Source organism: Lepidothrix coronata, unplaced genomic scaffold (genome assembly GCF_001604755.1).
Source record: "Lepidothrix coronata isolate B3197 unplaced genomic scaffold, Lepidothrix_coronata-1.0 Scaffold31, whole genome shotgun sequence".
In the NCBI taxonomy this organism is placed as follows: Eukaryota; Metazoa; Chordata; class Aves; order Passeriformes; family Pipridae; genus Lepidothrix; species Lepidothrix coronata.
This window is the reverse complement of record NW_016690211.1, coordinates 2,545,280-2,560,307: the sequence shown is the minus strand read 5'-3', so window position 1 is coordinate 2,560,307 and position 15,028 is coordinate 2,545,280. Positions and strand designations below refer to the sequence as shown.

The 15,028-nt window shown below is 37.2% G+C and overlaps 1 protein-coding gene across 4 annotated transcripts in view; it reads right to left on the bottom strand.

Annotated features, from left to right (window-relative positions):
- Window positions 1–312: 312 nt before the first annotated feature.
- The window catches only part of NNT (nicotinamide nucleotide transhydrogenase), a 39,073-nt gene continuing 24,357 nt past the window's right edge, over window positions 313–15,028 (bottom strand). For all 4 annotated transcript variants that reach the window (XM_017811184.1, XM_017811186.1, XM_017811188.1 and 1 more), the window contains 5 exons: window positions 10,888–11,047; window positions 9,493–9,574; window positions 2,817–2,935; window positions 1,922–2,037; window positions 313–941 (listed from right to left, as the gene is read on the bottom strand). In XM_017811184.1, the coding sequence (XP_017666673.1) occupies window positions 792–941; window positions 1,922–2,037; window positions 2,817–2,935; window positions 9,493–9,574; window positions 10,888–11,047 (627 nt within the window). In that variant the 3' untranslated portion in view covers window positions 313–791. The remainder of the gene's footprint in view (window positions 942–1,921; window positions 2,038–2,816; window positions 2,936–9,492; window positions 9,575–10,887; window positions 11,048–15,028) is intronic.

Below are 15,028 nucleotides of genomic sequence, written 5' to 3'. Positions count from 1 at the left end.
GCAACGACTGGAAAAGATGGAGAATTGAGCAGTTGCTTAAAATAGTTAAGCCGTACAAGTAAATGTACATTTCCTTGTCAGACTTGAAGATTACTTGGCAAGTGCCTGAAATCCTGTGTTTCGTTTAATATAAGTGCGCACCATAAAAAAATTGGAACCGTATTTTAAAGAAAAGTAACTTTCCTAAAATGTTCCTCATTCACAGCATCCACACAATCCCCAAAAGAAAAACAGCGTAATGCTTAGAATTTCAAATCCTGTAAGCATCTATTTTATGCTAGAACGTCCTGAGTTCAAAGGGACATGCAAGGATTTACTTCTGCTTGCATCTGTTTGAAATTTATTTTTAAGTTTTGATAAAATCAACAGTTGTTTTGTCCATACCAGCCAAAATACTGCTTTGATGATAAGACTGAATACAGTTTTGGCACAGCATTTTTTAGTGAATTTCCATGACAGAAGTACAGACAGTAAGAAGGAGGAAGTCAGTAACTACTTAAAGATGACTGAGTTATTAGTTCCTTCTTGTAACAGCAAAATGTTAACCTTAAAATGCACATTTTCATTTTTTAATGCATTGCCTTACTGGAGATTTAGTTCGAAGGGCTAATCTGCCCATCTTTTTTATAAAAGTCTATATCCCCTGACCAAACTACATCTCCTAGGAGTCAATGCAGTCTTCTCCAAAAGCCAGCTGCCTTACAACAATGAGAGATTCTTCTACCTCTTGTTTTCCATGACCTCTCTGACAAAACTGTGGTTGCAAACATAAACAGAATACAAATCAGTATTTAGCTTTGATACGATTCCCTGACTTTCGCTTGCAGGGCATCACAAGTCTTCTTGGCATCTCCCAGCAACATGGCAGTATTGGGTTTGTAGAAGATTGGATTGTCCACTGCTGCATAACCAACTCCCAGAGATCTCTTCATTACAATGACCTGCACATAAAGAGCTCATATTTGAAACAGCAAAAAACAACCACCATCCTCCCTCAAGCAAAGACCATAAAAAAACAGCTTCCACAAACAAAGGAAGAGGAATAGACATCCCTGGCCAAAACCAGATGCTCACTGCTATAAGCTGTATTTCAGATTTTAATTTAGCAGACAAATTGATATCCAAATTAATTTCAAAAACATGTTAACCATGGCACCTTCAGCAGAGGAACTGTAAAGTTCTACCAACTTTAACTACATTCGTGTTTATTTCTCAAATTGCAACACACATCTACAAACACTGCTGATAAATACATGTGTCTACGGCTGAGTACATGAATGGCTAACCTACAGAAGAACTGAATGTACAGCTGGGTTCAGAAAAAGATATTAAAGATTTCACACCAAAGAAACACAAGTCTATGTACTTTGGATCAGATGACACTGCTTTAAAGAAACAAAACTTGTCAGTTCAACCTGGACAGACTAAGCTCTCTACTCAACTCAGTCCCTCACTGTTTTGGGTTTTTGTTGTTTGGGTTGTTTGGGGTTTTTTTTTTGGAGGGGTTGTTTTTTAATTACTATTTGTTATTTAAGCATATTATCCATTCTTGTATTTCTACCTCAATATTAAAGTTGTCAATCAAATTTCCTATAAACCTAGAAAAACAGGTATTTGTATAAAATGCTTCAGGGCTGCAGGTGAGCAGGACATTATGTATTCTGATGACATATTCTAGTAGCAGCACTTTCATTGGTCTTTTCTATTGCAGTTGTCAGTAGTCTCGCTAAAGCACTTGATGATGATTATAAAATCATGAGCAGTGCATCACACTTGCAAAGCACTGACTGCTTTGCTGGACAACTCAGAGAAAAGCTTTTCATGGAAACCAGAACAGTGGGAGAATCTTTCTAGCTTATCCACCATGTTTGTAAAAGCATGCTACCTAAGGTAGGTCCTAACACAACTCTCTTAATCTCACCTGTTTGGACTTCCAGACCTCAAGAACTGGCATTCCAGCTATGATAGAGTTTGGATCTTCCTGAGCTGCTGAATTAACTGTATCATTTGCACCAATTACAAGGACCAAGTCAGTTTCTGTAGCAAGACAAAGAAAATAACACTGATGAAAATTATCTGAAATCTGAACACGGAGGCTGATGCACCTTTTTGTGTTAATTGTGGTCTTTACAGGCAGAAGAACCCATAATGGTTAAGTATTCTACAAAAATTTATGAGGACATCATTCACACAAATATTTTATACCAGGCAAATTATATGTGAGAATTCAAGTGTGCTCCCAGCTACCTCCAGCAAACTGCAAGCATCCACAAGCCAATTCCAAGGGACTCGTTAGACCACCGGGCCACACAAAAATTTAAAAATCCTTTAATATTTAAATGTGTTTGTATACACAAATAGTATCATCACTTTCAAATTTTTGGTGCCTGGTTTTTCCTTTGAATATTCTTCTGAAAAACCTTTTACCAGCAACCTTCTGATTTTTAAATAAAGATTAAAAAACCAAAAGGTTGCCCGCACAGTGCTATACAGGTTTGCAAGATATGAGAGGATCAAGTCATCCACAACACCTGACCTAAAGAAGCAACAACAGTTTTCCTCTACAGGGATTGGGGCAGTAACAGAGATAATAATGACCCAGCATTTGTCACAGCTACAAGCAATTAAAAAACAAAATACACCCTCCTCACAAAAAAAAGACAGACCTCTTGTCCTTTACAATGCCATCACCAGAGGCACAAAGTGAAACTGAATGGCCTGACTGAAATTTTCTATTTTTAAAATCCTTGTGCGATACAAAACCAAAATCAAATACATCATCCAATCTACTGGAAACTTATGGCTCACATGCTAACCTGGGAAGTCTTCATTGATCTCATCCATTTCCAGTACAATATCATAGGGAACACCAGCCTCTGCTAGTAGTACATTCAGCTGACCAGGCATACGGCCAGCCACAGGGTGAATACCAAACCTGAAAGGGAAGAAAGTCCAACTCCGTTAATAAATACAGACCGCTCTGTTTTATACAGTAAAACTGTCACCAGTGACCTACAAGGCTGAGAAGTTCTTACATATGAGCACACACGTGAATTAATAAAATAAAATAAAATGGTTAAACCTTAACAGTTCACTTTCCAAGCAGTACCATATTTAAAACCTTGTGACAGATACTTCTGGACTTTTACAAATAAGCCTTTTAGCTGCAAAACTGCCACCCACACTAATATGGTTTGTAGATCCCTTACATCACTGCAGACTAAATAAAATCACCACAGTGTAATACACTTCATGAAAAAGACAAAAGGCCGTGCTGCCTTTCTGAAGCAAAACCACTCCTAGACCTAGAAATGCCGTTGGCAAATGATCTTTATTGACTCAGGTGTCTCTAGAGTATGTATTGTTATTGCAGTCTAGCACTCCAATCCAACAGTAAAGTCACCAAGCACAAGACAATGTTCTGCTGAATTAGGTTAACATGCCACTTTCTTCTCATGATTGACCTTAGGAGAAAAAGAAAAGGGGAAAAAAAAAAGGAAGGGGAGTGATAAGGTGGAGAGCTAAGAAACTGTAAAAGTTTAAGTATAACCATTTAAAAAAATGTTTCCAGAACAGCTCAAAAACAACTTAGACAAAGGACACTGCTTATGAATTAACAAAACTTCAGACAGACAACACGGTGGCAAGCCAGGGTCGCTCAGGCATGCATATCATTCTTGTAAGGAAAAAGTCAGAATGAAGATGTTAAACTGATTTAGCTGCAACTATCAAAGCCATATTTGGTTAGAAGCAAATCTATTTTGTGTTGGCATATTATACTCTTCTGGTCATCTACTGGCCCTTATAAGCAAGGCAAATCCATGTCTACTGTCCTGTGCACTTTCTGTCTTTCCAGCTCTGGAGCTATCACCAGATGTATGCTGACTTCAAGCACACCAGAAGTGCATCAGACGAATGCTGTAGGGGGCTAAAGATAAATGTTCAATGAGGAAGCCTATACGTCCTGTGGAAGAGAAGGAAAATAGTCAAGAGTAAATTTGGATTATTGAATTCTTGGATTTTGGAACAGAAATTTCTGAGCAGAAATCCAAAAAAATCAGGAATGAAATAAAAGAACTTCAGACTTCTTCAGAAAGGAAAGAAAGACTGATAAATCAACTTGCCATGACAGACAGATTGTTATACATTTCTATTTTCAACTCTACTGTGATGGAAATGGATAACATCACTGACTGACCACAAGTCACAGTCCAATCAACACAGATCACTTGTGAATTTAACACTGTACAAATACATCCTTAAAAGGGCAACTGAGAGCTCCATCATTAAGACAACATTAAGACAATACAAAAATGAGACAACTGAACTCCAGCAACAAAATTAAGGACATATGATTAATCCACATAGTATTAGATATACTACAACTTTAAGCTCCATACCAAACAGCAGGATAAAACCTGGCTTTAAAAGGAATGCTTTTAAAGAAACAATGACAATAGATTGTATTCAGCTAGTAAACATTTGGGATCCTGTTGCAAAGGATAATACCTGGAATCAGAAAAAGGAGAGCAAATAGGACAAATTACAAACAGCTTATGGTTCACACCACTGACTCAGTAATACAAGCCATGTGTAGTACTGAAGAAAGACCTTAAATACACCAAATTCAATCACTTACAGTAAAGTAGGAGAACTCTTATTCTGAAGTACCCTTGAGAAAACTCATCACTCCTCTGGCAGTGAAAACAGATTTTCCAACAAAATTCTCTTTTGTGTCTAATAAAATTATTTGAGTGCCTTTGTGACCAAAGCTGCTTTGGCAATACACAAAACAAAATACTTGTGAGGTTTCTATTAAATACTATATACACATACAATTTTATTTCAAGGGCTGGAAAGCCAAAATTTAGGCTGCCAAGAGAATAAATTTCACCTTTGACTTTACCATTCCTGGCAAGAGGCAAAGAAAGAAGGAAAGAAAGGGACAAATTATCTTCATTCAGGAAGAGTTATGGCATGAAGCATCAGTAGTTAAAGACTTCTGACAGACTCTGCTTGAAACCACATACTGCGTATTCACGAAGTTTGAGAAAGTTGCTCATACAAAAGCTTTTTTGGACAAATATTGAAGTCTGCTTCTAAGAGCCTGTTAACCAAATATGACAGCAGTCTGCCAGTACTACTTGTAATTGGATATGCAAGAATGTCAAAAAGAATAATGAAAAAATATGTGCTTATCTGAGGCTTTCATTATGTCAAAAGGTAACATCTACACATTTCTAGAGTGAAATCAGCCTGTCCAATACAAAGCAGAATTCAGAATTCAGGTAACCATGGAAAACAGACACCTAAAATCCTTGATGGATCACAACGTGTCTAATAAAAGCTGCTCCCAACTCACAACAGCAGCAGTTCTTCAAAGCTGTGTGCATTACAGCAGAACATTTTGTTACATATGCTCTCCCAGATGTTCAAAATATGAACCTCATTCGTATTCAAAAATTCAACATGGAAATTATTTTAAAAGAGAGACATGTTTTATGGTAAAAATGCTTTGAAGTGAAAACTTGCGAAGTTTCTTTGATATTCTTTTAGTATTAGTTATGCAGAAACTCCTGTAGGTTGGCTGGTTTGTTTATAAACCAAGCAGAAATCTTAACCCACAACACATATTCACAATCATGTTCATCACACCTTATGGATAACTCTGTATATTACCAGAATCAAAACATACAGCTAGCCTAGATAGCCTAGACCTGGTTTCATGCCTGAGGCAACATATGCCTCAAAATCATTCAGGTCAGTTAAATTTAAACTGAGTTAGATTTGCTAAATTAAGCATACTTAAACAGGGCTCTGATATTGGCTCCCTATTTCCAACCACTATGGTTTATCATAGCAGGGGCAAGATCCAAATGGACCTTAGCTCTATGCAATAATCCTCCCAAGAGCCCAACTACAGGCAAAAAAAGTAGACCCTGCTTCCACAAAACATCACACACGGACCTAGTGAGGTCACCCAGAGCTGAGCTGACCCCAATGGAAGCAATGGCACACATACAGGAGCACACAGCTACAGCTGCATCTTTGCAGATGCAGATCAGGTACAGCAAGGTTTGCTAGTTCTAACTACACCACCAATAAGGCAGTGGAGTTAAGAGATCTGCTGGACTCCATCTGTCCCTTCATTTGCAGCATTAATAATTCAGAACCCACCCAGTTAATTTGATTATAGCAAACCAACCAAGAACTGACACACATGTACACACTTTGTGTCTTCATATTAAGTATAATTCAGCTTCCCAGAAACTTATATTAGCACACAATGTTCTTATGCTGTCATTCATCAGTGACAGTGAATTCCATCTTGCAGACCTGAGATACACGGTATGTTAAGACTGCTTAGGACAGCATTTCAACAGCTCATGCTTTAAAATTCTTCTAAATTTTCCTGTAGAGCCACAAAGAATCATAACTGTAAACTGATATAATTAAACACTTGTAGTTAATCAGTTTTATGTATTAATTTGTAGATAAATGTGTAACTGATACGATTCACATGTTCTATTACTTCCAAGAAATTAGAACAATGGAGGAGGGGGAACAGAGCTCTGAACACATTTGATTAGAGCTCAGCCTTTGAGGTATCAATGGAAAAAAAAAAATAAAATAAAAAAATGCAGGTACAACACTAAATCAGGACTACCTTTTTTTCAAAAATGTAAAAAACTAGTTTCCATATGCTTAAAAGTAATTAGATTCTCCAGCATCAAAAGATAGAAATTCAAGTCCTTCAAGATATCCATCTATAAAAAGTAGGTTAAAAAAACCCCCGAAAACACTAATTTATTAGCAACTATTTTGAAAGCCTGTTAAAGAGGTAATGTGCATCACTCTCAACTATGAGTTACCAGGAAATCAACTTATTTACTATGAAATTATTTAGAAAGTCTATAAAAAGCACAATTTAAGAGTCCTTTCATCTTAAAATTCATTTTTCTCATAAAGAACTTCTTATTGTGCAGGAAAACAAAACACATTGAATAGAAAATATCTTAAGGATGTCATACTGTGGCAAAAGGTAGGACAGATAATTTGATGTGGACATGGAGAGAGCATCAATAACCCACACGCATATGAGAATGTATACAGTTTTAGAGAGTAATTATATATCTATATGCAAAACTACCACAGAATATAATTCTATTGTATAGAAAAAAAATCAGAATTCCATAACCAGGTTCCTACAAACAACACAACTTGTGGCTGACAAACTTGAGTAAAGCAAGAATTTTCAGCAATTTACTTAGTTCTGACATTGCAAAAATACAACACTAGTTGTAGAACAGCCATTTTCCAAGGCCAATAGATTCTGAGGGCTACAGGATTTAGCCTATAAAAAGTTTTGGTTTTTTATCCCTCCATAACAGGGCAAAGCTATACTCTAGGCTCAGTAATATCCAGCCTTCTATGTGACTTTACTAATGCATTAAAGATGTGATCTGCTGCAAGACCATCTCAAGTGAGCAATGATGTTAGCTATGCAACTGAGTAACTAAAACAGTCTAAAGTTTCCCAGAACTCTCCTGTATTTCTAAATTTAAACCCTAGTCAAAGGTTATGTGTCATGTTACATAATATGCATTCACTGAGAATGTTATGGCTATAGGCAGAGCAAATGAAAACAACAGCTCCTCTGGATCAATGGTGAGCCATGAAGCAAAAAAAACAGACCATGTGACAGTCACAGTTTTTCTTGACACACAGTGGGCATTACATACTGATGCAATCCTACGTCCACACTGGCACCCCTCCACAGCGTATGTGTGAGAGCGTCACTACATCTGGACAGTGAGTGGTTTAGGGTCCCGAGGCACTCCAGGCCTACTGAAACCAGAGGACAACAGCTGCACTCAATGAACACCGTGGGAGCTCAATAAAGTGATGAAAGGCCTGAATTACCACAAAGTGTAAATACAGATTTATTTCATTAAAATACTAGGTAACCACTGCAGTGATCCCTTCCTGAAATTGACTCATTTCAAGTATAAGCCATTTATTTCAAGGACTCATTCACCTTTCTACCCTGTAAAGCCAATATAAAAGGAAAAAACAGTATTTTTTTATTTCAACGAGGTTGGTGAAAAAAAAGCTCTCCCCCACAGAAGCACTGAAATAAAGACAAAAGTATACAACACTGTCATCGCATTAGCCACAAACGGGTTTTCTTGTTGCACAACAAGGAGTCTTCAAATTTTTTAATGCAATCTGGACACACACACAGCTTTCACTAAACATGGAGAAAAACAAGGTGTGAAGAGAACTGCTTCAGGAGGCAAATACACCACCACACACCCTCACTTCTCATGTATCCATGAACAAACACATCTATACAGCAATTTTATATGCAAAACTGCAACATGCTGGCTAAACACTAACAAGTAATTGCTGCTAAACCCTACAATTCTGCTGTTATCCATCACATCAGATGCTGTAACACACTGCAAAAGCTTACATGCAACTTTTCAATAAGGTTCAAAAAGTAGCGGAAGAAGGAAAACAAAAGCAAAAAACATTAACTACTAGAGTACTGACTCCAAAGGGAAGTCACCATCTAATTGAAATAAACACATGGAAGTCAGAGAATAAGTCTGGCTAACCACCATCTGCCCAAATATCTTGTTTGATATAAAAACTGAGACTCGACTTATTTTAAAATATTAAGTAATCATAAAGAGAAACCAAGCAAAATTTCAAACAATCAGCAGGGGAAGCATCTTGTTTGCTTTCTAGTACTTTCAGTATCTATAAGGTCTACAAAAAAAATGAAGGAGGAAAGGACTTGAGGCTAATACTAGCAATCTAAGAATTATCTTTGCTTTTGGAGTAGCACTCCAGCAGAATAAATTCATGGGACTGGTGTCATGCACTCCAATAATCTTTCCATCCAATATTCAAAACTCTAATAACAGCCTTGCTTGCAGTAGCAAAATCTTATGGGAATCCCATAAGTGTACATCTAAGTTCTCAATAGTTTCAAGTACCTGCCACAGGAGGAGAGGCTGAAAACTGGGAGAAGAAGAGAAGGCTCAAGGGAATCTTATCACTGTGTACAAATGTCGATGAAGGGCAGTAAAGAAGACAGAGCCAGTTTCTTCTCAGTTGTATCCAGTGAATGGACAAGAGGCAACAGTTGCAAATTGAAATACAGGAAAAACCTATTTTACTCTAAGGATGACTGAACATTGTAAGAGATTGACAAGTCTCCATCTCTGGAAACTAGATGTTCAAAACCCAACTGGACAAAATTCTAAGCAATCTGCTCCAGGTGACTCTGGTTTGAGCAAGGAGGCTGGCCGAATCAGACAGTCTCCAGAAATCTCTACCTTCAACTATTCTGTGACTCTGTCAATGCTGAAAGAAATATTAAACCAAAACTAAGACTTACTTGTAGGGGGTTTTAATGGAATGAAAGGAAAAACCAAACTGAAACAGAACACTGTAACACTTGTCATCAAGGAAAGCACTTACCTGACATTCTTCCCTTGTTCTCTCAACATCTTCACCAGATCAGCTATTGGGTACTGAGCTTTTGCTGCACACAAACCATAACCTGAAAGAATTTCAAAATCTTAAGCTATTTTTCTGTTTCGGTGCAGAAAGACTAGTTGCAGACAATAAGAGTATCTTCCACACAAACAGAAGCTCATATAACTAAAAATAAATAAAAAAAATACACACATCAGATTCTCATATATTCACAGCCTGACCACTATAATTCATCTCTTTTTTGATCTCCTGACCACTCATAGTGCAGTGATTTGGCCAGTCCAACAACAAAAGCAACTTATTTCAGCTTCACAAAAATACATGTTCCTTTCTCTATCAGAAAAGGTTGTTTCAGACAAGTACTCTGAAAAATTGATAGAGTGGTTAGTATTATGTTACTTCACAACCACTACCCTCAAGAGAATTTTGAATTTGCATAACTCAAATCTAGTAGATGGATATGGCTTTGTCTTTTAAGTCTGTCTGAGCTAATTCATCAGAGCAACTATACCCTGAGAAATACAAAGCGTATAAATTATTATTGGTGTCCTCAAGGTTTGACCACAGGAGAAAGAGGCAAACTCCTTGAGGATGACTGCAAGCTTCAGGGGAAACAGAGGTAACTTCACAAATTAAAACCCTACCTCACTGATGTTTTCTTTTAGGCTGAAGCAAAACAAAAGATGACTTTGTATTTTAGCATTCTTCACATTCCAATGCTAAAATAAATTTAACATAGCAGTCAAGCCATTCAGTTGAAGAAATACTGAGCTATTCCCTAACTGAGCTCCTATCAGGGAGTGTGCTACTGAACAATATGAGCCTACACTCAACACAGTAGTTTCAGACAATTCAGGGTTTTGGTTTTCAAGTCTTTTTTTTTTACTTTAATTACAGTATTTACATTAACTAAGTTTTAAATGAGTGTACTGCCTTTTTTTTTCATAAATCCATGCAAAATTAAGCAAGAAAACTGTAAACAAAATCTTTTCAGTAACTTAACAGACAGATGTACTGAAACCACTGGTACTGTGGCAGTGCTTGGAAACACAATTAATTTTGTGTACAGCTGTTGTGGTGTAAGCTTAATTTACAGGAGAGTCTTTGTTCTGAAGAATTTAAAATGCAAATAAAAATGACAGAGTTTGAAGAAACACACATAAAGAAAAATGAAGTGGCATACATCTCTGCAAAGAAGAATGATAACTGGGCTGGGAACAAAAACAAATCACATGGACTCAGTCAACATTTGACATGCTGCTGCCATGTTGCCACTGTAGGCTACAGTTTTTTGGTTTGGGTTGGGTTTTTGTTTGTTTGCGGTCTTTTTTTTCATAATACATCCTCTAAACATCTTGTGAGTCAAGAGTGTCTTACCTGGAGTAATAATAATACTACTGGCTTCTTTTATCATTTCAATTGCATTGTCCACATTGATTTCTGTGTGGGTTCCAGTAATTTCCATGGGCTTCCCTCCAGCTGTGGATGCAGTGCCATAGCCCCCAAGAATCACATTTGCAAGGGAACGGTTCATAGCCTGAAAGACAAGAGGGTTTTGATCAGATAAAGATAAAATGCAAAAATAATGGTGAGAGTCCACAAAGAACTTCTGAAAATATTTTCTGAAAATATTAAAGACTTCCCAACAATAGTCTTTACCTGCTGGTTTTGCCTTCTTGTAACTCAAAACTTCTTAAAACAGGCTCCTTACAACAGTTTAACACATCAATAACCAAACACCAGCTTCTAACACATTACATTACACATTTAACAAGAAAGCACCAGCATTTCCCCAAGGCAGCAAAAAGCAAATATTAGTCTCTTTTTGTTCTTAAAACGGAGGGCTATAAAAGAAAACATACTTGACAGGATTTTTTTAAAAAATTTTACATACACATACACATACACATGAAATTTTTGCAATATATTTTCTATAGCTCCTGACCTATTCAACATGTGAGCACAGAACTGCTAATGGCAGCATGGAAACCACAAAGCTCCTACAGGTAGTACAGAAGCAAAACTCTTACAGCAACAAGGCAGAAAAGAAAAAGCAGCTAAGAAGCCATACGAAAGTAGTCAAATTTTAATGAACTGAAGGGGGCCATTACTTACTGGCGGAGCACCAAAGGGAAACAAGAGATTTGAACTAGGAGCTTTAAGAGAAGAACACATCCTGAAAATCTGTCTCCACTAGACACATAGCCAGAAAAGCCACTGGCTAAACGCTTTCACTGGCATGTCTCCTTGTGAGTGTGGTCCCAAAGCAGTATCTGTCAATAACTGGAAATAGGCAGAACTTGTAATTGCAGGAAACAAAACTTTAGAAGTAGGAAAGAAACAGGACAAATTGCTTCTTCAACTGCATATGTGACACACATCTTCTCTACTAGCTGAGAAACCACAACAAAATTTAGGAATGGATCTGGAGAGACACAGATGTGTGGGAGGAACCACCCACATAAAATATGCTTCCAGCTGTCCATTCTCCACCGACATTTCAAATCATGCAATTTCCACAGGTGTTTTGCCTGAGAAGATATGCCATCCTTTGAAATTCATCATCTAGCAAATAAGAACAGTGAAGACAATAGAACTTTTGTTTGTCCTGGTAAGTCATCAGTATTTCAGATACTGTAAGGGAAGCACACAATGCAGTGAAATCAGCACCTCTCTGCTGTCTGCAGTACACAGTAGCTCATGTCCTCTAAGAACACACTGCCTTTGACATGTATCACAATATTAAAACACCAAACAACCACCAGACTATGTAGTATATTATAGCAGTTAAGTGTCAGGTAAGACAGTCTAGACAGAAGAATACCCTCTTCAGATGTTACACACAATAAGCTTACAAGAAGCAAAGCGCTTTATACACATATCTAAATCAAAGGACTACAGTTAGACCAGAGAGAAAAAAAAGTTAAAGTATTATCAGAAATCTGAGAAGCAGGAGATTGAAGCACATCTGCCTGGCTCTACCACAAAGAGCCAAGACGACCTGCCTTCCAAGAGGGAAGTCCGGGAAAAAAAAAGTGGATGGTACAGAAGAGCGAAAACCTTATCAAGCAACAATTAACCAGCTAAAACCTGCTCAGCACTGGGACAGTGTGAAAACTCTTCTATAGCCTCCTTCACCTTCTTTACCACCACAGACCACAAATATAGAGGTATAAAGTTCAGGGTTCAGCACTCACTGATAATCCACCAACCAGCAAAAAGCCCTCTGTGCTGTGCATACAAGGTGACAATGGTCAGGAGCTTACAGTCCAGGGAAAACCAAACACCTGATCCTGAAGAACTCCAAGGGTTTCCACTGTGCTCAGAGAAACTACACAGCTAGTACAAGTGATGGGCCAGCCCACAATTTATAAGACTAACACTGTTTGTCCCTTCTCTTGCTCTGTTTCATTCTCCCAGTTAACGGTTATTCTTCAACGTCAAGCTTCTTCCCCATCCCTGAGCATAGTGATTCTAACACTACAGTTGCAATCAAGTATTTCCTATGGGGAAAAAAGGAGGGAGAAGGACATGCTAATACAACCAACTGTTCTGAAGAAGATGCGTTGGTGTTTTAAGAGCCACAACTCACAGGATAAGTGAACAGTACAGGCCTTTGCTATCTGAAGTGCAATTCTTTGTCCTTAACTCAGCCTACTAATAGGTACAAAAGAAAGACAGATAGAAAATAAAGCAGTGTGAGTGAAAAACTAAGTGGTTATTGGAATACATATTGGCCAATTTTATCAACCGAAGCTTTAAGAGATTAGCTGGACAGACTTTGGATGGTTAAACTACAGTTTTATCGCAAAAAGTAATCGAAAATGTTGTAAAAATAAGGTTTCGACCATTAAGATGTTTCCACAAATACCTTCTCACCTGTACTAGATAAGTTTCAATAAATATACTGGTTTTGATAGAAGTAATATTAAAGGGTGTGGGGGTGGGAAAAAAAGAACAAAAAAAGGGAGGGGAAAACTGCTGCTTCATTAGCACAGGTTGCAACACCTAAAGCAGAGTTTACTGAAACCCTTGAGCATTGTTTTCTCCTGAAATGCAGCTTCAAGACAATGATACTGAATTCCCTGATTATAACATTACTTTTAAAAGAAATAATGTCCATTAAAGGAAGTAAAGCAGAAATTAAAAATGCTGGGCCAGCAAGTGCAGAAATTATACAAAATAATTTTCATTTTACTGGTTGATGAACTTTAATTGTCTAAGCTTATATAAAGCAGCACAAGATTTTTAGAATACTACCTCAAAAGCTAGATTTCCTGAAATAGTCCTGAGAAATATTTAGAGGAAAGATACTCTGTCACTGCATAACTATTTTGCTAACTACTCCCCCAGGTTTCCTATTTATCTGGATTCCTCCAAGCAGCTCTGAAAGTATTTCAAAACTCTCTTATATAAGAGTGCTAAGAAGGGTTAGCAATAAAATAAATTTAAAAGGGAAAGATATGGTAAAAGAAAAATCAGTGTACAGATAGACGTTGCCTACTGGTAAATATATATCAAACAGTTCATATTTTCAGTAAGATTTCACAAGAATTCGATTTTTAAAGAACATGATGCAATAAGCATCATCTTTCTATTGATATGGACTAAAGTCCTGAACGTATACAAATAAATATGAGCCACATAATCTCATCTCCTTTTGATAAGGAGACAGAAAATGTTCAAGAAAGAACAAGATTCTTTGACATTCATACCTGGAATTGTTCATTTGAGCTCACCTTCAAGAAGCTGGACAAAAATGCCTTTTTAAACTTTTCTGAAATTGTTCCTCAAGAAAGATAAAAATTAATGGTACTAAACATTCCTAACATGGTAACAACACTATTTATCAGCTGAGACGAAGCAAATGATGACAGCCAGCACTGACCATAGGAAAACATCAGACAGGAGAACAGCAACAGTGATCATGCAAAAACACGAGCAGAAGTAAAACAGGATTATACAACAGAGAATCAGGAGTTTGGCATCTGTTGCACTGTGAACAGTTTTCTTTAAATCATTACCTCTACATCTTTGAAAACAAGACTTCTATATAAATGTTGCAGAGAAAAGGAGGTCATTACTAATAACGCAATCGGATTTATACAGAGTTGAAGCTCAAGTTTGCTGATACAGACACTGGCAAAGCAGTGAACTCCTGCAAGCCTGCTGCCACCTCGTGGTACTTCAAAGTAGCTGCTATGAAGAAAGTAGCACACTTTCCTGCACGTCAAAAAACAAACTGTAAATTACTGTGTAATCAAACAGCTTTTTAAAGGAACACAGTACACACTACAAGAGATACCTAAGTATCTCCTGCTAAATAATAAATTTAGCTTAAATTTAACAAAACTGCATAGGTATATGACTAGAAAAAAACAGCTGAGCACAAGTAATCATACTTGTTTGAGCCCAAATTCAAATCCTCAATGCCCAAGTTAATACAAAGGCTGTCCTCAGTTTTGAGTTATGCGTCTCTCTAAACCAAACAAAGACAACTGACATGTAGTCCAACAGT